Genomic DNA, 22,495 nt, shown 5'->3' on the forward strand with positions numbered 1-22,495 from the left:
TCCCAAAGTTTACTTCTATCTACCTTGTCAAAAGCTTTTTCCAGGTCAACAAATGCACAGAAAACTTTTTTTCCTACTCTCAAACTTTTTTCTGTTATTTGCAACGTCCATTTTCAAGATTTTAGTAAGTAACACTCTCTCTCTGATCAAATAGATTTATTTTATGCAAAGTAAAAATAAAATTGTCAAATAATAGCCATGCTATAAGGAAAATCACCTCTGCCCCACTGGTTGGCGCTGCCCCCCCCCCATTACCCCACTCACAATTAAACACTCTACAATGAGAGTTTCTCTGAGGGGCTGGTCACTGAGATTTCAGTTGACTCCCGGACTTAAGAAAGACCCTGTGGAGGACAGTAGGAATCTCTAAATTCTATTGCGTTGTTCCTTGGTTAGTTGTTAGTCCCGCAGTTAGTCAGTCGGAAACACTCGGGAGATCTGTTTCGAGTACCGCGCAGGTAACTTTTCGAGGGAGTCTCGTGGTAAGTCACAAGAAATCTGAAGTTAGCCCGAGGGAGGTCTCCAAGAAATCTTCGTTATTCCGGTGGCAGTCATTGATAGTCTGACTCCCTGATTTCTGAGTGACCAGCCCCTCGAGTTTCTCTCTGCTACAATATTAAAAATGTATAAATAAAAATGCTGGATAGTTTTGAAGTTCTAAACTTAAATTTTCAACTCTACACCTTCCAAATTGAAGAAATTTGTATTGTGTATCATCAGAATTGAAACTGTTTTAATGGTGAAACTTACATAATTTGCTAATAATGAATTAAATTGATTAATTTTTCAATTCAATTAAATGGTACCGTATTATTCAAATAAAATTTTGATTTTACCATTTAAATTCTAAATCGAAGGAGTGGCTAGATTCATTGGTCTTCGCCGATACTACAGTTTATGTAAGATTTTACAGAAATATATTTTATTCTATTGAATAAAAAATTTATAATTGTTGAGTAATTGTCAAAAATTTAATTTTTTACCTATGCTCACCTCTGCAGCCTTATCCATCCAACTGATTATTACGTATTTTACTGAGAAGTTCGCGCACATATTGCCAATAGATGCTGAAATTTCTTTTCGATATCTATAATAGTTTTAAAAATTGACGAAAAAATGATGATCACAAGGATAGGGTGAGTGTTCAAATTTCATAATCCGATAAATAAATTTTGTTTTTACCGAAAAGCTTTATAAAAAAAAACTAAATAGTGCAAAATTAACGAAAACACCAGTGATTGAACACTGAGAGCCAATGAATGAACAGTAGAACACCAGTGAATGAACACTATAATCACTACAAATTAGAATTAGGATTTAGGTATAAAATTACATAGGTACATTACAAAATGAGCAATTAAATCATGTAAAATATTAGAAAGCGTTGCGAAATTCATTAAATATAGTATTTCAATAAAAACCACAAGACATTTAGACATAAAGAAAGTAGAGAATAGAAAAGTTGAACACCGAACTAGGTTAACTTTTCCTAATTTTTTATTGCAATATGTATTTTTAAAGCATTTCTATCAATTCTTTTAACCTTACAAAAATACAACTTTTTGTTTAAAAATAGATAACTCTTATCTAGTGACTAAAATAGAAAACTGCGATTTTTAGGACACATAACATTTGTAATACAACACCTTACTATGTTGCTTTAGGTTAAATTAGTAAATACAAATATAAATCACAGTGTTGTAAAAATGGAAATTTTTGAAGGATTTATAAATATATATTGACTAGTACGCATTAGTACCTAGCACGAATTAATGTTTTTGTAGTTAAACAACGTTTTCTAAATGCAAAAAAAGCATTAAATTTCTAACCTCAAAGTTGCCTTATCTTTAATGTAGTTCGTGCGTACTTTTTTGATGTTCTAACCACAAAAATATACATTTAAACTATAACTATTTATAGTTTATATTTATATTTATAGCTTCGATATTTATGGTCACATTAATTGAAACAAACTTATTCATATGTATAACGAAACAACATCCAGGTCTCCATCACCGGCTGTTCATTCACTGGACCTGCGGGGTGACAGTTTTGCTCCAATAAATGAACACAGCGTACGTTCACTGCAACACGGGCAATTTAAAGGTCCAGTACGTGAACACTCATTTATTAATAAAAAAACGTACTTTTTGTGAAAAAACCTTGAGGGAAATTGAATAATAATATCTTACAACTATAACAGCATAACTTTGATGCAGAAAAGGTCAAGCATTTTTTTGTGAAAGCAGTGTAAACAAGGAGTTGCTTAGGCACGTACCTAATAGTGGTCGACGACTTTCTCACCATCACTCACTATAATCGATGATACTTCACATTCAAGAAATTTTTTTAATTATTTACAAGAATTTACTGCAATGAATTGTATATTAAACTCTTCAAAATTTCTTTAAGATTTCAAATATATAGAAATTTATAAAGACTTTAACTTTGAAAGGTTATATTTATATATTTTTCGCATTAGTGTTCATTCACTGGTGACTGTTCAGCCACTGGATCACTCACCCTATAAGGTTTTGGAAATGTAAAGAATTTATTTTACTGAACAATGTTTTTCATTTCTTATAAATAATAAATTTCCTCATTATAATTCATTAAACCCAGTTTTCCTACTAAATACGCGGAAAAAAACTTTTTCATCCCACTTAACGGAAGAAAAAGCTAAAAATGTAGTAGGAATACCTCTAACATGACAAAAAAAACACTAAAATGGCAGCACTGATGCCTACGTCAGGGGCGTCAACTTCGATTCATGGTAATTAAATTTTTAATTTCCTACTTTAATGAAATCTTATTTTATTTTGCAATTTTACAAAATAATATTTATTAATAAATACTAAACGACAATGAGAACTGTAAGTAATTTTAAAATTCAACAACTTTTTCCAAATTAGAAAAATGGTGAATATCTTCGAGGTGCTCAGTACTTGCATACGATCCTGAAAGATTAAGATGTTGAAGTTTTCCACAGATATGGATTTGAAAGTTGTGTAATTAATTTTAAAAAAACTAAGAGTCATATAAAAAAAAGTAGAAATACCTCTGGATTCGTCTCGGAAATATCTCTGTGTGCATTTTTTGTTAAAATTTTTTTCAAACAATTACGCCATTTGTTATCTTTCGGAAATTGTTATAAACAAAGTATCGGGTCGAAAAACCAAGTGCACCATTGCATTCCTCTCGAAAATATCTAGGTGTGCATTTTTTTGTTTTCTTTTAAACCCATTTTTTTTAATTAGCGCATTTTTTGTTCAACGCACTGTTGCTCCGTGCCCGTAGTTTTTACGTGTTTTTACTTTTTTGATATGACTCTTAGTTTTATTTTTTTAGTAATTACACAACTTTCAAATCCATATCTACGGTCACGGAGCAACAGTACGCTGATCAACAAATGCGCTAATTGTTTGACAAATTGTCTAAACAATAAAACAAAAAACGCATCCTGAGATATTTCCGAGACGAATTTAAAGGTATTTCTACTTTTTTTATAGGACTCTTAGTTTTTTTTTAAATTAATTACACAACTTTCAAATCCATATATGTGGCAAACTTCAACGTCGTGAAAGATTAGGGAGGCGATGGAAGATAGTGCATGTCTATCGGTTTATCAAACTGTCAAATAAAGTCTAACGTAGCAAAAATGAAAAGGTCGCTCACAGTGCACAAACTTTCATAAAATATGCAGGAGATTATAACATAACCAAAATTAATTTTTCTCTAGAATCCATTTAAAACTGTACCAAACCTTTATGTAAATAATTCATTTTTTACTTAGAAAGAAAAAGAATAACCGAAATTTATCATTCTTTAACCGATTTTGAGGGAATTATTGTGGTTGCATAATTTAAAATTTGCTTGATTTTACATTTGCAGACATTACTTAACAAGCATGGAACTTTATCTAATTTTTCCTGAATGTGTGACAAATAGTTTTCAATAATTACATCATGTGCATTAATGATTACGTTTAAAAATCTTTACTGTACATTTATTATTTATTAGACACAAATTATTATTTATTAGACACAAATTATTACAATAATGTCAAAAATTCTCCTTTTGGTCCATATATCCCAATTATACTTAAAAGTTCGATAAAGTTTCCTAACCAAATTTTCTCCGTGCGCCTGCAAGAATATAGTGTTTATAATTATATGAGTTTTAATCACCGAAAATATTGTAATCTTTATAGAGTTCATGATCGTTAAGCATGAAAATGTAAACAATATCTTTATTCTTTATCATCGATCACGGATAAAAATTTGCGTTCAGAGGCAACACCACTTTAGGATTTTGGAAAAAATCGATTTTTTTGGTTTAAACAATACTTTCGGATCATAAAAAAATATGCAGTTTGTCCTATATAGGGTTTAGAAATCGCAGATTAGAGTTAAACCAAATTTCAAGGATTAAAGTGCTCGTGAAACTTTCGCGTTTTTCTTGAAAACAATGTTTGCAAACTGGATAGTATCTTGAACTGGATATAATTTTGATAGTAGCTTCACAATTACATTCTCTATCGAAGTACGCAGCCTCTTTTGATTTAATGTACACCTTTTTTTATAAACAATGTACTGCTTATTTTTTTTGGTAAAAAATCGAATCATTTCTTCAAAAGTGCACACAGAAAAACGCTGGTGTTAAATTTGTTGCAGCTCAAATTTCATTGGTCTCCCAATCAGCATTTGAACCAATTTTCAAGTCTCAAATGTATTCCTCTGAACGTAGGTGCGCATCTTAGCATCTAGGGGAAAGTATAATTTGGAGACTGAATTTTAGCTCAATGCCGAGAGTTGTGGAGTGCTGAACCGCGCTGTGCATAACCTGAACGCCTGTCAAAGCAACTATTCACATTGCGATATTAGACTGAATAATTGTTAATAAGGAAACTAATTGAAATAATATTTGCCTAATTTTCAACTTTATTTCATTTAACAGTGTGTACTAGTCACTTAGAATAAAATGATAACTTCCTAATACAACTTCCAAATGTTAGGTTAGTCATGGCCGTCGATAATTAAACTAAAGCCGGGATGTGTAGAAAAAGTCATGACCGTCTTCACGACAGTTAGGTATTTTCACTTCAACCACCATCTAACTTCACTCTTTTGAATACAGAAAATCTAGAGGAACTTTTTTCGAACGAATAGGCATCAATTAAGATGCAGACGGTCACGACTTAGTTTTTACATCCCGGCTTTGGTAGTTTGAATATCATGTAGGTTTTGACTAACCTAAGGTTTGGATATTATATCACGCCAAGTAGAATTTTTATTCAAAGACACTAATAGTCACTGGTAAATGGGAGGATTTTAAAAGTTAGGTAATTATTATTATAACTTACCTGCTTATGAACATCTATTTCACCCAATTAACACCCGACAAAATCATCTTGACAGGTGACTGACAATTTGTAGACGACACTTCACGTTGCTCTGGATGAGAAAAAACAGTGTCTAAATGACTCTTTTCCCCTAGATTCTCCGAATGAACCTATGTGGCTCAAATTTGTTGCAACTCCCTTGAACACCGATTTCAGTGTACAATGGAGGATCGGCGATTTTCTGTGCAGCATTTCTACAAAACTTGATTTAAAAAAACCCTACGTAGTCCTATAGCCAATAGTATATAGATCATAATTTTTTTTTGTTTTTCGTTCCAGGTCTTATAATTTACGAGAAAACCGTCCTTCCATAAAGGCGTTTAAAAAAGACGATTTTCAAGATGGACTCTGTCGCCGTCATTTTGTATGAAAATGATAATAAAATTTATTTCTCATACTTCAATATGTGTTAACTAAACCTTTTAAAAAGAAATCCTATCACTATTTTCATAGTCCCAAAATAAATCGTCAAAGTTAGGATTTTCTTCTGTTGCTAGAGTGGTGTCCCTTAAATCAAGAAAATATTGGTAAGAATACGGACGATACAATATTTTATTGTATTAAGAAATCATCCTTAGCATTATCCGTATTGAGACCAATATTCTCTCACTTCAATGCTATTTTTTCTGTGTACATGAAATCCGTCCTTCATAATCTTCTTCTGTTTACAAGTCCTTACATATTATACCTCCCTCTTAATAGGAGAGGAAAAGTTTTCTTTTAATTTCTTGATATCTAAAAACTTATGAAAATTAGAAAATCCCTAATACGATTATTAATAAGGTGATCCAAACCGCTTTTTTAGTTAAAAAATATATAAATCCAATAATTAAGTTTAAGATAAAAGCCATAAAAAGTCGAAAAATTACTTTTATTTGTAGTAAACAAATTATTCAAAAATATTGAAACCATCATGTAGGTCTTGTCTTAATTAGAGTTATATAGAAAAACTTTGACAGATTTTTTATTTCAGCTTTTGTGTTTTAGATTAGGCAATTTAAAATTATTGCTTTTAATTTTCATCGGTTCCACATATACTAACAAAATTATTAAATTTCCAAAAGTTCGTAAACGAAAAGAAAATTAGCCTAAGAAATCGTAACTTCTTGATATTTCTACCAAAAATTGACATTTTTCATCCCATGCAGGTCGCAAACAATGTGTAGCACTTGATTAATTATACATTTAGGTACTAAAGTTCCAGTTTTATGTACATTTCATAATAATGAAACTGCCATTTAAAGATGAAACAAAAGTTTACTCCCAAGCTGAAGTGTTCTTAAATTGAGGCCAAAATAAATATGATAAAACAAAAATTACTCATTTCCGAGGAATAGAATGTAGAAGTTTACAACTTCAAAGTGACAAGAGCCTAAAATTAGATCAGGCTCGGTTGCGGATCACGATAAAAAGAGCAATTATCAGTTTAAACAGAAAATAAAAACTTACTGCCAAGCTATTTAGATCCTACATTGGAAGAAAATGATTTTGAACAGAAAAAGTTAACCAATTCCGAGTAAATCATTCCAGAGTAGTTTTTTAGTCGCATCGAAATACGAATTTCCAGCTCATAATATTTGAACTACAAATTTTATGAGTTTTAAAATTCGTCATTCGATAGCGACTAAAAAACTGTTTTTAAATTTTTGAAAATAATAAACACTTGCACCTGGTGTATGGGGGGGGGGGGCTGAATAAAAATAAACCAGTTTTAATGCAAAAAGTGATCTGTTAAAACGTACAAAAACGTAATTTACTGTCGGCTCTTGCATTTCCTAAATTGTAAAGCCCATATTCTACATATAAAAAAGTTCTTAGGTTAAAAAAATTTCAAAGTGCAAAGAAAATATGTAGAAAATCACCATTATAGATTCAAAACTATGCATCTCCTAGCGCCAAAAGCAGCTTTTCATCAAACAAGCTTATCGTATCTAAAAATGTATGAATTAAAGACTATTTTCCAGTATTACATCTACAACCTTTGATCACATCTCATAGTAAAATGAATAACTGTGTCAATAAACAAGAAAAATTATTTGAAGAGATATTCATATGGTTCTTGTTTTTAAAATGATCGACCTATTTATGATGTATGTTAAATAAATGGTCGAAAATATTTTTTATCTTCATATTTACTGCACCGTGTTTACGATAATGTGTGGAAGAAGACCGCAAAAGGAAGGAAGACTGAAGTAAAAATACCTTAGAGCAATTCGAAGACTATTAATGATCATTAGAAATGAAACCGTAATGTTTTCTCCATCATAGTTTCAAAAGTATTCAGTAATATAAGAATGTTTGCAAATATTTAACATATTTCATAATAAGAAATGAAGTAAATTATCTTAAAACACAAAAATCATATTACTTTGGTTTTTAATCAACTAGAATAACAAAATTATGCCAAATAGAAATCGCTGACTATTACAAAAAAAAACTATAATTTTAAATTGCCTATGGATGCAAAAAACTAATACAAAACATTTGTACATAACGTGAAGTGATAATTAAGAGCTGTCAGATAGATTTTCTGTGTCGATGAAAACAAAATTAAGAGTATAGTAAGGAAATTGACACCTACCTATCAGAAGTGCTAGGGATCTCTTCGAGGTAAACATCCGCGTAGGTGATAATCGTTGAATCTTTCATTTTGGTAACTTTGAGTAAAAAACAGTAAGAACTTTGAAGAGGCTGCACCACCGTTATCTAGCAATTTCGCGAAACCTTTCGCGCAACATTATTTCTTCCACATAACGATCACTTGACCGAAGTAACATCGATGGTTTCGCATTTGACTCGTGGATGTGATGTTTAGTGTATGACGTTTGTGAAATCACGATGACTTGTGTCACAAACCGGTTTCTATGCCGAGATCATCGTGCCCTTTTATTTGGCAAGAAACAACACTCCACACAATCCTATACCTTCCACTTCGGCGGCCAAAGCTCGACTGACAATGAGCGATTCTCCCACGACCCACGAGGAACGAGCATCGTTCTATGTAGGTACAACCATATGCGGCTTTAGGCTCAGTTGCTTGCACTTTTCCGTGAATCGTCGAACTCGCCAACAAATTTTTAACTTTTTTAGGATTCTCGATTATTATTATTATTATTATTATTATAAAAAACATTTCTGTGTTGAAATGTTGTCACAGGCATATACTGCCTAACGTCTCGAAGGCATTTTTGGTTAGAGTTGGATTTTTATTTGATCATTTTGCACGGGGGTGTTCCGGTATATATCATAAGTAACGGACGCATTTTATAATTCAATCAAGTGATCTGATGAGAGCAGTCTGCCCAGGCATATTGGCCAAAGCCCGGTTTTTACCCCATCATTGACGGACTGGGTTGCAGTCAAGTACACGATGAGGGGACCTACAGCTTAAGGTGGGTTCCGAACCACCAGAACCTCAGTAAAGGTACATTGAAAAATTTCTAGAAGTACCGGCTCAAGGATCGAACCCCCGACCTCTGAGGTGAAGTCCGAGTGTCTAACCAACTGATTATTATTATTATTATTATTGTTATTAATGTTATACCATTAAGACAAGTCCGTTTCGGTGTAAACGTACCTTACTCAGTTCTAGCCGGATATCGGGGAGTTCATATGAGAAAAGTATGCAAGGGAATTGTACGAGGGGGTATATGGGGGAATGGGTATAGATCTTTAGATTAATCAAGAATTCTCGTGTTGTTTCTTTAAATAACACGTTCGTTCCGTAATACTACTCTGACCCAGGTGGCTGATCAATCTCTCTGACAAGCACCCCAGATGGAATGCTTCACAAAGTCATTATGGAAAGCTCTCCGCTGGCACTCATCAGTATCCAATGTTTCGTTCATTTCAGGCGTCAACCACTCTACGCACACTCTTCATCATGCATTTCTTATAAATAATTTTTCGCCGCACTTTTTTTCCTGGCATACCCCTTTACCTTCCTTTATGTCCATGCATTTCCTCATTCAAGCTCCTGTGTTTCTATGGGTTTTTACATCCTTTCGAATAAGGGCCTCATTCACACATTCCAACTACAGCTCTTACCCAGCTCTCCAAATCTGAATTAGTTAAAATTTCACTATTTCAATTAGTAAATGTATGGTTTACTAACAAAATAGTGATATTTTGAGGTTTTACTTTTAAAATAGTAAGTATTTTACTATCAAATTAGTAAAAATTTTACTAATATCAATTAGTAAACACGGTTCACTATTATTTAATAACTTCGTTTTACTAATTCAATAGTAACCGAGCGCGATGACTAACGAATTAGTGAACGGTGGTGAGTTCGACCAATCAGAAGTCATTTCTTTAGATGGCATTATGCAGTTTCGCGCCAGTCCATGGCGCCAAGCGATGCCACGCCATTTGAGGTTATGCTGGGTTATGCGTCGTATCAGAAGCGAAGTGAAGCTGTGCCGAAGGTATCAAAATGTTGAAATGTGGTAAATAAGTGTATGAAGGAAAGAATTTATTTTGGTGTTATCTGCGTAAAGGGTCAGGCGATAGATTCGTAGTTTATTCAAGGCAATGGTCGCATGGTTCAGATCCACAAAAACTTTTTACTACAACACTACAACGGCTAGGACTACTCATTGCTTAGGAGAATTTTACTAATTGCTTAGTGGAATTATACTAATTGTTTAGTGGAATTATACTAATTCGTCAGTGGAATTTTACTAATTCCTTAGTGGGATTTTACTAATTACATTAGTACAAAATGTCCACTAATCAAATTAGTAGTTTTCTACTAATCGTTAGTGACCGACTTCTTACTAATTGAATAAGTGAAATTTCACTATCAATTAGTAAAATTTCACTAATTCAGATTTAGAGAGAGTGGGCACAATCGTTGAAGAACATCATCAGCACGCCTCAAAAACGTCATGAGTTAGTCCAAATCACGTTTCTTAAACATTCAATGTGCCAGATACGTTTTAAAGACGTATTTCAAACATGAAATGTTTTTACAACATTATTTGGTCTTACTTGGAACAAACTTCATACTCGATTGGAATCGCCTACTTCTCTCACTCGAAGCACAATATACTATTTTTTATTAATATCGGGGACCCCAGCAAAATGAAATAAAATAATTTCATGATTTTCCTTCTGTTTATATGCTGCCAAAACGTAACTCTCTTCACTTGATTTAGGTTATGTCATTCAAAATGTCAAAATTGTAACGGAATTTTTTTATTACGCGTAATTGTAAAAAATAGTTTATTCGAATCTATGTGCATCTTATGCAAATATTAATAAACAGACGTGTAAAATATGACGTTATAACAATTTTGTTTTAGGGTTTGTTCCTATATGTCAGATAAAACTGGCCGAGCGCATGCACGTCGCGCGTTGCAATTTCACGACTATATTTGGCGGTTATATATTTTCAATATTAAAATTATGGAATATTACAATTTTGGAACATTTCCAAAGATTAAAAATTAGATGCCCTTGAATAAAATTGGTTAACGGCTTTTTTCTGTCTAAAGAAGGGAACAATGATCTTATGTTTTAGTTTTATTGACTTAACACATTTGACAAAAGTATATAAATTTGAGTTGAAGTAACATAAAATAGACAGAATATTTAATTCAGATTACAGATTTTTATTGTATTAATGAAATACATTTTTTAATTTTCGGACTGTAAGTCTGCTAAATTAAGTAAGGGATAAATATACTCTTAAGACCATGTGATGAGTGGGTTACGTGACCAAATTTCTACCTTACCACCACTTTTTTTATTTTTCAACTTATTATCACATGAAACGCCACATCGAGTTGAAAATTTAGGATACTAAATAAGAAGCACTAAGAATGGTGGGTCTGGTCCTAAATTTGTATAATTATAAAAAAAGTTATTCGTTGTAAATAATTTTTTTGCTTTTTTCATGATTATTGAAGTTTAGGAGCAGGCCCACCTTTCTTAGTGCTTTTTAATTACTATTCCACATTTTCAACTTGATGTGGCCCTTCGTATGAAAATAAGTTGGGAAATAAAAAAAGTGAGGGTAAGGTAGGAATCTGGACACGCGACCCACTCATTACATGGCCTTAACACGTATAGGAAGTACTTACTTAGCGGGTTTGTACATGACAGTCCAATCTTGAAATTAAAGGAATATGTGCTTTCTAAATATGAATCAGTGAAAATTTCACTGATTGAAATATTAGTTAGACATTTCACTGATTGATCAGTGATTTCGCACTTATTCACTGATCAGTTCAGTAACATCAGAGTAAATCATGTGAAGCATAACCTCTGAATCTTTCAGTTAAGCGTTGTTGTTACTCTTTTACTTACGTAGCAAGAAGAATTCCTTAATGAAATACATTTTTTAATTTTCGGGATGTAAGCCTGCAGAATGAACTGTGGCAAAAATATACTCTATGGGCCGGTTTCACCAACCTCGCTTAAAAATTTAATCCTCGATTAAAGCTAGTTACGCGTTCCACCACTTTTTAACAGTCGGTTTACTCGCATTAACCACCGTTATATCTAACCGGTCAAAATTGGTCGGTTAAGGCAATTTAATCGCCCTTTAACCTAAAAAGTGCAGTGTCGTTGTGAAATATGGAGTTTTGGAAGAAGTTCTGGGGTTGTCTGATGACGAAGTGGAAGAAGACATTTTTTAATTTATCCACAGAAGGCCGCGAATTTTCAAAGAAAAAGTGAATTTGTTTGATAATTTCGACGACGTTGATTTTCAAAGGAGATTTCGCGTAAGAAAAGCTTGTGTAAATTATTTCCTGAATCAAATAGAAGGAGTATTAGGTAGAAAATTAGGCGATCTCACTTTATTTTTTTCTATCTTATCACAGATAACACGAATAGAACAGAAATATAACGGCAACAAAAACACATACAAATTCACTTTTTTTAGGTTAGTGTGGACACGAGCGTGCAGTGAACCTTATTTGGATTTGGAGCTTACGGCCATATTGCTTTGCTTTTCACTCGACCGACAAGTAGCCAATCACGTGAATGGTTAAAAGTAAAATAGGAGTTATTTCGAAACGACTATCTTGTTAGATAACCGGGACCGCTGTCAGTTAACCAATGATTTAACAGAGGTTGGTGGAGCCGGACTTAACTCGTATAAGATATACTTACTTAACGGGTGTGTACATGACATCGAAAGTTTTCACTTTTTTTAATATTTGATGATATTTATGGGTTTTTAAGTTTTTGCTATGATTCTTTGAGTGAATGTACAAAAATATTATTTTATAATGATTGCTAAATTGACATGGTGCGATTCTGCCAACCCTCAAAAGTGGTTATTTTACTGAATCAATAAGTAACCTTACACTGATTGTCATTGACCCATTTCTAGCTATTTGAATCACTAAAATTTCACTGCTAATCAGTGAATTTTAACTAATTCAGATTTAGAGAGTGATTACCGACGTGTCTACTGCGCTCTCCGTTAAATAAAATAACACAGACAAAGACAGAAGTAAATTTTTGTTTCCGGTAATTTTTATGTGGATAAAGTTGATTTTTTCGCGTCCCGAAAAAATAAGATAATTAAATTTGACATGGTAACCATACCCAATATGGTGAGTAAATCTTACCACATGAAGGCATTTTTGTAGGTATAGTGACTCATGAAAGTAGAACAATTTATAACTCTGGGAAAGGATTGATAATACAGTGAACCCTAGACATAGGGCCCCCTGATAGAGTTCTTTCAAGAATGGACGCAGCTCCGCAAGTAGGAGTAAGGTGAGCGGTGGTCGTTCAGGCATGAAAAAGCAAAAGCGTTTTCTACGCAACGCCTCTCTGTCTGGGCAATTCCCCACCAAGGTCAGCCCCAAAATCGGCCCAGTTTCAGAGTTTCACTGTAATTAAATGAGTTTTCCGGCAATAAAATGAATTTTTCTATAGTTTAAAATCAACGTTTGTGTGATTATACTTTACAAACAAAAAATAATAGCTTTAGTGATTTCTGAAAAGTCAAATTTTGAATTTTGGCATAGAAGAGTTTTTACCTCGTTTAGTAAATTTGAAAAATATAACATACCTTATAGATATATGTATATTGTAGTTATGTGTCGTTATCAATGGCGGATTTAACACCTGACTTTGATAATGCGCCAAATGTACTCTCAAGGACCCCCGGTTTTGAAACACTTGCTCCTATAGGCTCCTATAGGTTCTAAAAGCTTCCAAGGGACCCCTATAGTATAGGGGTCCCTTGGAAGCTTTTGCGTACTGTGCCCTTTTCCTTAAACCCGCCACTGGTCGTTATTATTTGTTTATTGTAGAGAGAAATTGGTTAGATTCTAGATATTTCAATTCACTATCTATGGGTTTGGAAATAATAATAATAATAATAATTTACAAGAAGAATATTTTTTAAAGATAAAACTTGACATGCTCTTTGGAATTAAAATTATTGAAGCACTGAATATGTGATCCCCATTCCAATTTAAATATTGTGGGACGTTTATAAGGTCGACTACCCTATGAATAAAATTTCAGTTATTGAATTAAGTGAGGAGGTGTTTCATAGGTATGCAACCAATAACAGAAAAAAATGTTGAACCTATCATGTATAAAATATAAATTATTAATATTTACACATTTTTATTCGACTTCGAAATTTTAAAATGGTTCCTTTGTTTACCTATCCTAATTTTGTTATGAAAAATAGAATTTACCATTTCTTTAAAGTATATAACAGCGCCAGATAGTGCAGTTTAGAGATGTAGCCAAAAAGGCAAATTTCCAATTCAGTTGAAAAAATCAAAATGATCAAATTTGAAGTATTCTAAACTAAACAATTTAAAATTGAAACATAAGAAATTACAACATTTTTCAATAGAAATCTTTAAAATTGGTAAACTTAAAAATGATACATGAAAGATTCGAGATTGAAATATTTATTGCTAAAGCCCCTTAAATTGACTTATTTTCCATTCAAACGATTTAAAATAAAAAAATTACAAATTAAAATGGAAGATTTGGAAGTTTTAACGAATTTTATAAGATTTAAAACTTTTAAACTTGAAAAAATCTTAACCTTAGCGGTGAAAATACAACAATTTTAATCTTACCCATTTAGAAGTAAGCAAAAAAAACTGATTGATCTTAAATTGTAATTTCTTATTTTTAAAAATTCTCATTAAAATGTTAAATCTAAGCTTTAAAAAAGCTTGAAAAAGTAAATTTCTATTTTTTACTCAAATATATCTAGATTCTACAAATACTTTAGTAAAAACTATTTTTAGATCATTTATTTTAACAAAGAATAAAGTGGAATAAAATACAACAAAGTACAATATTTTATGTGAAGAATCTAATTTTTTGTCAAAGTTTGTAATCAATTTTTAAATTTGGTAAAAGTATCTCAATTCTAGCCGAAAATGGTAGTTTCTAATCGATTTTTTATGTAACTTTCTACGAATTTGAACAATTTGTTTAAAAAGAAGTGGAAAATAGCACCAAAAACTACAACTTTTTAGCTGGAATTCAGTACATAATTGATCAAGTTATTTATTGTATTTAAATTTATTATGAAAATATATTTCCATCTAGGGAAGGATTGAGAAATAACCATTTCAAACTGCGAAGTGTTTAAGAAATAAGTAATTGAAATTTTCAAAGAACCCATGCGGATTTTTATGGCTATTTAAAGCAGAAATAATTTTTTATTTATATCACGGTACTTAAAAACATAAATATTAAACAAAATCATGCAAAGGGGAGTGAACGGTTTTTCACAATAACTAGTCCCATTTTTTAAAACTACTAAAACATTATTTAAACAAGCCTATATATTTTGAACTATAATAAATTATTTTAATCACAATTTAAAATACCGCAGAGTAGACCATTTCTGAAATTCTGTCTCAATATGGTAGAACTTTAGATTGGAAGGGATGCTTTTGTTGTTATAGATTTCACACTGAACATGCTACATATGTTTTTATATATAGAATTTCGCATGACCAATCCGAATCTGATATGTCAATTATGGTAGGCCATCATCCAAAATAGTGGATCCAATATGGCAGACTACAATTGTAATATTATTAATTTAAATATTTATATAAAATAAGAAATTATAGAATAATACTTGGGATTTAAAATCAGCGATCCGAAAAACCCTCGAATGACCTTTTTTAATCAAAATCGGTTTTACCACAATTTTGGCCGGCCATATTGATTTCACTATTTTCAATTTTAAAATGTTGCACTAAAAAAATGTCTAGTTAAATCAACCAGAATTCTGGTAGTTGTGCGAATCCCCCATAGGTAGGTCGTAATCCATAGGTTACTTGCGCTAAAACTCTTCAAGTGACGGACTAGGAGGATTAGAAGCTCAACGATGACGGGGTCTCTTTTAGAATAGACTGAACTGTTAAATTAAGGAGCGGAAGGTAATTTTTATTATGAACCGGATACAAATTATCCGTCGTTGGATAAATGTAGTTGTCAATTGTTTGCAACGTTTTATCCAACTTCAGATAAATATTATCCATGAGATTTACATTTTTATACAATATGTAAACACTTGTACACAGCTTATGAGAATATATATTCAAAAATGCCTATCACAGTGTTTGAACTTAAAGTTGTAACAAAAAGGTTGAAAAATTGCACTACACTTTGTGGTAAAAGCATTAGTTTCGTAAATATATGAAACATACTTGGTAGCTTATTTATTAGGGACGGGAAGATAGATGAGGAGTTAGATAGATGCATAAACGAAGGTAAGAAGGTTATTGGCAGAGCAGGGCCCCTTATCAGAAATAAAAATACATCAAATAAAGCTAAAATGGCAATACATAATTCTATATTTGTATCGACTGTACTATACGGTAGGGAGACATAGAGCTACCAAGAAAAATACAAGAGTAAAATTAACGCAATTGAGATGAGATTTTTGCGCATAATATGCGGAAAAACTCTGATGGGCAAAGTGAATAACGAGATAATTCTCAATGAATGTGGTGCAGAAGAGACGCTAGTAGATACATGGGAAATAAATCGGTTAAGATGGTTCGGGCAAGAAGGGTTTGAATGTGTGAATGAAACCCTAGTTAGAAGAGACATAAGAAACCACCGAAACACGAGAGCCTGCATGAAAAAATGCATGGATGTAAAAGAAGCTAAAGAAGTATGCCAGGACAGAAAAGTATAGCGGACAATAGTTAATAAAAAGAGTGTCAGTAGAGTGAATGGCGCCTGAAACAAAAGACCTTGGGCACTATAATGGACCCAAGTGGCGAAACTCACATAACAATTTTGTGAGGATCTTTACTTGGGGTGATTGCTAGAGAGATTGATCAGGAACCTGGGTCGGAGCAGTGTTGCGGAACGAACGTGTTACTTAAATAAGCGACACGAGAATTCTGTATCAATCTAAAAATTCTATATCCCTTCCTCACATTGATCCCTTCTCCACCGAGTGAGTCACGCCTACCCCGAAAGGGAAATGGCTTCATGGTGTAATAATAATAATAAAAAATAATAATAATAAATAATAATATAAAGAGCCTCGGTGGCTCAGTTGGTTAGACCCTCTGACTTCACCTCAGAGGTCCGGGGTTCGATCCCTGAGCCGGTACCTCTGGAAATTTTTCAATGTACCTTGACCGAGATTCTGGTGGTTCGGAACCCACCTTAAGCTGTAGGTCCCCCCATCGTGTACTTGACTGCAACCCAGTCCGTCAATGATGGGGTAAAACCAGGCTTTGTCCAATATGTCTAGGCAGACTGCTTTCATCAGATCACTTGATTGCATTACAAAAATGCGATCGTGACTGATGATATATACCGGGACAGCCCCGTGCAAAAATGATCAAATAAAAATCTATCTCTAACCAAAAATGCCTTCGACATGTTGGGCAGTATAAGCCTGTGACAACATTTCAACACTTAAATGTTTTTATAAATAATATAAGCTAAATAAGCTCAGTTGGCTAGACACTCGGACTTCACCTCAGCGGTCCGGGGTTCGATCCCTGAGCCGGTACCTCTAGAAATTTTTTAATGTACCTTTACCGAGATTCTGGTGGTTCGGAACCCACCTAAGCTGTAGGTCCCCCCATCGTGTACTTGACTGCAACCCAGTCCGTCAATGATGGGGTAAAACCAGGCTTTGTCCAATATGTCTGGGCAGACTGCTCTCATCAGATCACTTGATTGCATTATAAAAATGCGTCCGTGACTGATGATATATACCGGGACAGCCCCGTGCAAAAATGATCAAATAAAAATCCATCTCTAACCAAAAATGCCTTCGACATGTTGGGCAGTATAAGCCTGTGACATTTCAAATTTATAATAACAATAATAATATACTCGTATGCTATTGCGATGCTGTGGAAAACAGCTTTAAATTTTCAGGTTTGTATTACTTAAGAATTTATTAATCCACTACTTTTACTAAGACAAAATTTCGTTTTTCCATATTTCTAAAAATGATCCAATTTTGGAGATCCATTATTTAACGCAAATCTAATGCACCCCTACAACTTCTCAAATTTAATTTTAAAAATATAAACGGCCCTGTTGGAAAATTTCTATTCAATTTACAGATTCTTGGGTTTAAACTGAAAGCATTGCATCTAAATATTCTACAATTTTCAGCCCAATTCTCGTTAAGATCCAGTGATCTTCTGTACATATTATTCAATACCCCCGTTCTCAGGCACATTTCAAATGATGTTAAGATTTTTTAATTTTTGTACAGGTATTGGCTTAGCGGAACTAACCCGTATGATTAGAGAACCTTTTCGATCCAGGGATTCGAGACAGGGCAATTCGCGCAACTAACCTACACCCAAAAAGTAACATCTGGTCAATGGATGTGTCTTTTTGCATGAAACAACTTTTTAAGTTACAGCAGTATTATACTTCAAATATCAAACAAATTTTCTTTGTATGAACAAAGTAAAAATTTTGTTTAATTTTATCAATTTCTTTTGAACAGACCATGACAGATCATGAAAGATCATCAAATGTTCCTCAATAAATCATTCGAAGCGACTTGAAAACGTAAATATTAACATTAAATACAGTACTGTTATATTTCTAATATCAGAATTTTTTCCTCATATTAAAAAATTTAATAATTTTGTTTATAAATTAAAAAACGGTACTGGTAGGTCATGAAAGTTTCTTCAATCGATGCGTCTCGCAGACGTGAACAAATACGCCATATACAGTACTATAAATTCTATTCCCAATATTGAATACAATTTTCCCTTATAGAAACAAGATAAAAAATATATTTATAAAATTATAAATCGGTATTGTTACATCATAAGATGTCTAGAAAATGCGAACAAATATATATAAGATACATAGCACTGTAAAATTTTCTTTTATTTTTCAACGCAAGAAAACTACTATATACATTGGCATTAATTAGAGCGATATGAACATGAACATAGCTATTTTATAATTTTAGAGATATGGTATAAACAGAAGAAAGTTACACACACGCACGTATTTTTTTAAAGGCATTTTCGATTTCCTGAGTTTGAATGACAGAGAAAGCAAAAATATAATATTGGCTAGATTGTAATATGTCTTTTGTATGAACTAACGTATTTATTTTATAACGAAAAAGGTTTCCACACTGAAAAACATGTTCGATCAATTTGAATAAAAATCATATATTTATCAATTTAAGAAACTAAAATGTATTAATCATCCCTTCCACTCTGTACTAGGTACCCTCGTCTTCCGCAGAGTTAACAAAAATGAATTTAGTGCACAATTCTCTATTTTTTATGAGAAAAGACCAGGCGTTACTCAGTTAAAAAGACCTATTCGAAAAAGTGAAATTTTCCAGAATAAAGAACTGACGCAAAATGTAACTGGCGGGGGCGTTCTGTGTTATGTGAGGGTGCAGCTGTTGTGCGTTCCCTTTTCCCAACTTTAGGCTTTGTGGAAATAATGGGATTACGGAAAATTGGGGTAGTGCAGGAAACAGACCCCTGTTTCTGCCTGGGGTACAAAATTAAACCTTGCTGTAGGTCAGAATCAAGAGTATAACATATTTTTGTTTTCTTCTATATTTCAGAAACATAAGCAAATTAAAAAAGTATATAAATAATATTTTAAAATGCAATCAAAGTAAATTTCAAAGTTTAAACTTTGTTTTAAATCTAAATGCTACTCAGTAGTCTATAATTATTTTTCAACTTGATAAGGCGATTCATGTATGAATGATTAATTAATTATGTAATTTGCATAAGCTGACTTTATTCTGGTAAGTCTCGTCGCAAAAATTTAAGTCTTGCATATGCAAACATGTTTAAATTAGAATACGAGCATAATACCCTGGCGGACCGAAGGAACCGAATGGAGCCTCTACAAAGTATCCGTAAAGACCTCATTGGGTCCCCATTCGGTTCCTTTTTAAAAAAACTAAAAAAAAATCAGCAAGATCAACTTTTAAACTGTTAGAATTCGGATTCTACGTCAAATTTTCTATTAGAAATTCACGGAGTAATTGCAATAATTTTTTTGCGGCTGTATGAAGTTAAAAATATATATAAGAACTATAACGCTTGTCGACTGCTACACTTCAAACGCATCGCCTGTAAGTAGCAGTCAACAGGCGTTATACGTCTTATATTTTTTAAAACTTTTTACCGGAGGGACCCAATGGGGTCTTTACGGGTACTTTGTAGAGGCTCCATACGCTCCCTTCGGTCCGCCAGGGCAGTATTGATAAGAAAGTGAAGACCTCGACAGTAAAAGAAAAAGACTTATCCTTTTTTTATGATTGTTCTTAGCGAGGACATATCCACCTTGATATTTACTCAACTTCACAACGCTCAACATTTTACTGAGAAAAATATTTTACTCTGACAGATTAAAAAGAACTTTGTGATGTATAAACAAGATTTAGAATATAAAATTTTGTACGTAAATTTACATATAAAAAATAAAACTAAACTTTTGGAAAATAGCAATTTATTATTAAAAAAAAATGAAAAACTAGTTTAATAAGAATCCAGCATTTTGACTGGCCACGATAATAACATTAACATTAAATAGAGGTTGAGAAAGTTCCTAAAAAAATGGTGTGATGTCTTTCACAGCTCTTTGAAATAAATCCGTTGGTAGTTCTCTATACACTATTTTTCTTGTTTTTCTTTGACTCTTCTTTGGCTTTTGACAACCTTTCAGCCTCTGCTTTTTTCATGATATTTTCGACTTTTTCCACGAAAGTCCAGACATCACTTGAAAGAAGTTCGGGTTCTTCAAAGGCAGCAAAATGACCACCGCGTGATAAGTGATTAAATTGTATTAAATTCGGGAATCTGCCCCGAAGTATTGATTCTGACTGGTACGCTATTTCATGCGGGAAATTAGCACAGCCTACGGGAGGCTGAACTGGAATTCTGAAATTCAATCAAAAATTTCAATTAATTTTTCAAATTAAAATTTAGAAATGAAAGTAGATTCAAACAAAACTCAAAACAGCTTTAGCGTCCAAAAATTATCGTATACATTTTCAAGAATCTTCGAAAAATGTTTAACGCAGGAATTAAACAAAAATTATGACTGAATAGAGATAAATAATTGATAATTACCCATCCAAACCTAAAGCCATATGGGCTTTGCTGAAACATTCGGCATAAAGTCTCTGACTAGTGATTATCGAATTTGTGACCCAATAAACCATCAAATTATCCAACAACTCATCCATTTTGAATTTTTCCAATAAACCCCCATCAGCTCGAAATCTGTATTCTGAATTCGTCCAGGTGCTGAATTTTTCTAAAATGTAAACTGCTAATCCCACTGGAGTATCTGAGAGGACGGAACCTAAAAATAAAAATATATTAGTTGAGTTATTAAAAATTAAAGAAATTCTGCAATCATATCAAATGTACTTTTTCATTGTTAATTCACTTTTTTTAAATAGGGTAGAGTGGGATTAAAAGTGACGCGGGAAAAATTTCCACATATTATAATATGTGGATTTTTAATCACTTATATAAGTTTTAATGGAAAAACCAAAGAAATATCTCATTTAGTTTAGACTCAGTCATATGAAAAGTCAACTTTTACCACTTTTGACCGCGCTCTACAAATTATTTCTTCTTTTTTTACCGTATGTGGCAGTTTTTCCCCGCGGCACTTTTAACCCCACTCTACCCTACTATGAATTCTTAGTAGAAAAATCTATTCGTTCGCTTCAGATTCTTTATTTTTAATATTTTCACTGTTCACGTATATAATAAAAAACGCCTAATTTTGAATGTAATGTAACTGCCCGTCAGATATGCGGCACAATTTGAAATTTTCGAATTTATAATTGTATTCTTTTCAAAGTTTAATCAGAATATTTTCCTACGTTTTGAGTTCAATATTGGTAATCTTCAAATGTTTAAGCTTCACTGTCTTATTTAATATTGTTTATGTTTAAGAGCTTCTGATTAAAAATGTTTTAATTTCATTAAAAAATGGAATGTTTAAAAAAAATGAAAACTGTTCAATTTTGAAATCTTCTCTTTTTAAAATTAGTATTTTAAATGCTACTCATTTTGAAGATTTTTGTATTCAGAACGCTGTTTTTGTTGTTGCTGCAAGTTTGAAAGTTTTATATTCAAATACTACTTAATGCTAAAAATTTGGAGGACTTTTCTTCGAATTAAAAGGAAGAAATTAGATGTTTCAAATAGTTTAGTTTGTATGTGAAAAATTGAAAATTACCAATAGTGTCTGGTTTTGTTGCCTGTATATGAAAATATCCAGTTTCTTCAACCAAACGACCCCAATGGTGGCTTAAAGGATACATTTTCGATGCATGTTCTTTCTCGATTACGAGGGATGGTATAAATGAACCAATCAGAGTCCAAAATATTGAAGAGGGCGAATTACGATAGCACATGTTCAAGTGGGCGCCAAATACTCTGAAAAAAGAAAAAAAACTTAAATTGGAGAAGCATTTAAATATTACTAAATATTATTAAATATTATTAAATATTATTATTAGGGTGATTTCTAGAGAGATTGATCAGCAACCTGGGTCGGAGCAGTGTTGCGGAACGAACGTGTTATTTACTTAAATAGCACGAGAATCCTGGATCAATCTGAAAAATCTCT

The 22,495-nt window shown here is 32.5% G+C and overlaps 2 protein-coding genes across 3 annotated transcripts in view; both read right to left on the minus strand.

Annotated features, from left to right (window-relative positions):
* LOC117177237 overlaps positions 1-8,331 on the minus strand; it is a 64,867-nt gene extending 56,536 nt beyond the window's left edge. Inside the window, exon 1 of the mRNA XM_033367817.1 lies at positions 7,983-8,331. Within this exon, the coding sequence (XP_033223708.1) occupies positions 7,983-8,050 (68 nt within the window). The 5' untranslated portion in view covers positions 8,051-8,331. The remainder of the gene's footprint in view (positions 1-7,982) is intronic.
* A 12,005-nt stretch (positions 8,332-20,336) lies between these two features.
* Positions 20,337-22,495, minus strand: part of LOC117177235 (juvenile hormone epoxide hydrolase 1-like) — a 9,249-nt gene continuing 7,090 nt past the window's right edge. For both annotated transcript variants that reach the window (XM_033367807.1, XM_033367808.1), the window contains 3 exons: positions 22,103-22,302; positions 20,977-21,211; positions 20,337-20,784 (listed from right to left, as the gene is read on the minus strand). In XM_033367807.1, coding sequence (XP_033223698.1) covers positions 20,511-20,784; positions 20,977-21,211; positions 22,103-22,302 — 709 coding nt within the window. In that variant the 3' untranslated portion in view covers positions 20,337-20,510. The remainder of the gene's footprint in view (positions 20,785-20,976; positions 21,212-22,102; positions 22,303-22,495) is intronic.

This window comes from Belonocnema kinseyi, chromosome 7, assembly GCF_010883055.1.
Source record: "Belonocnema kinseyi isolate 2016_QV_RU_SX_M_011 chromosome 7, B_treatae_v1, whole genome shotgun sequence".
In the NCBI taxonomy this organism is placed as follows: domain Eukaryota; kingdom Metazoa; phylum Arthropoda; class Insecta; order Hymenoptera; family Cynipidae; genus Belonocnema; species Belonocnema kinseyi.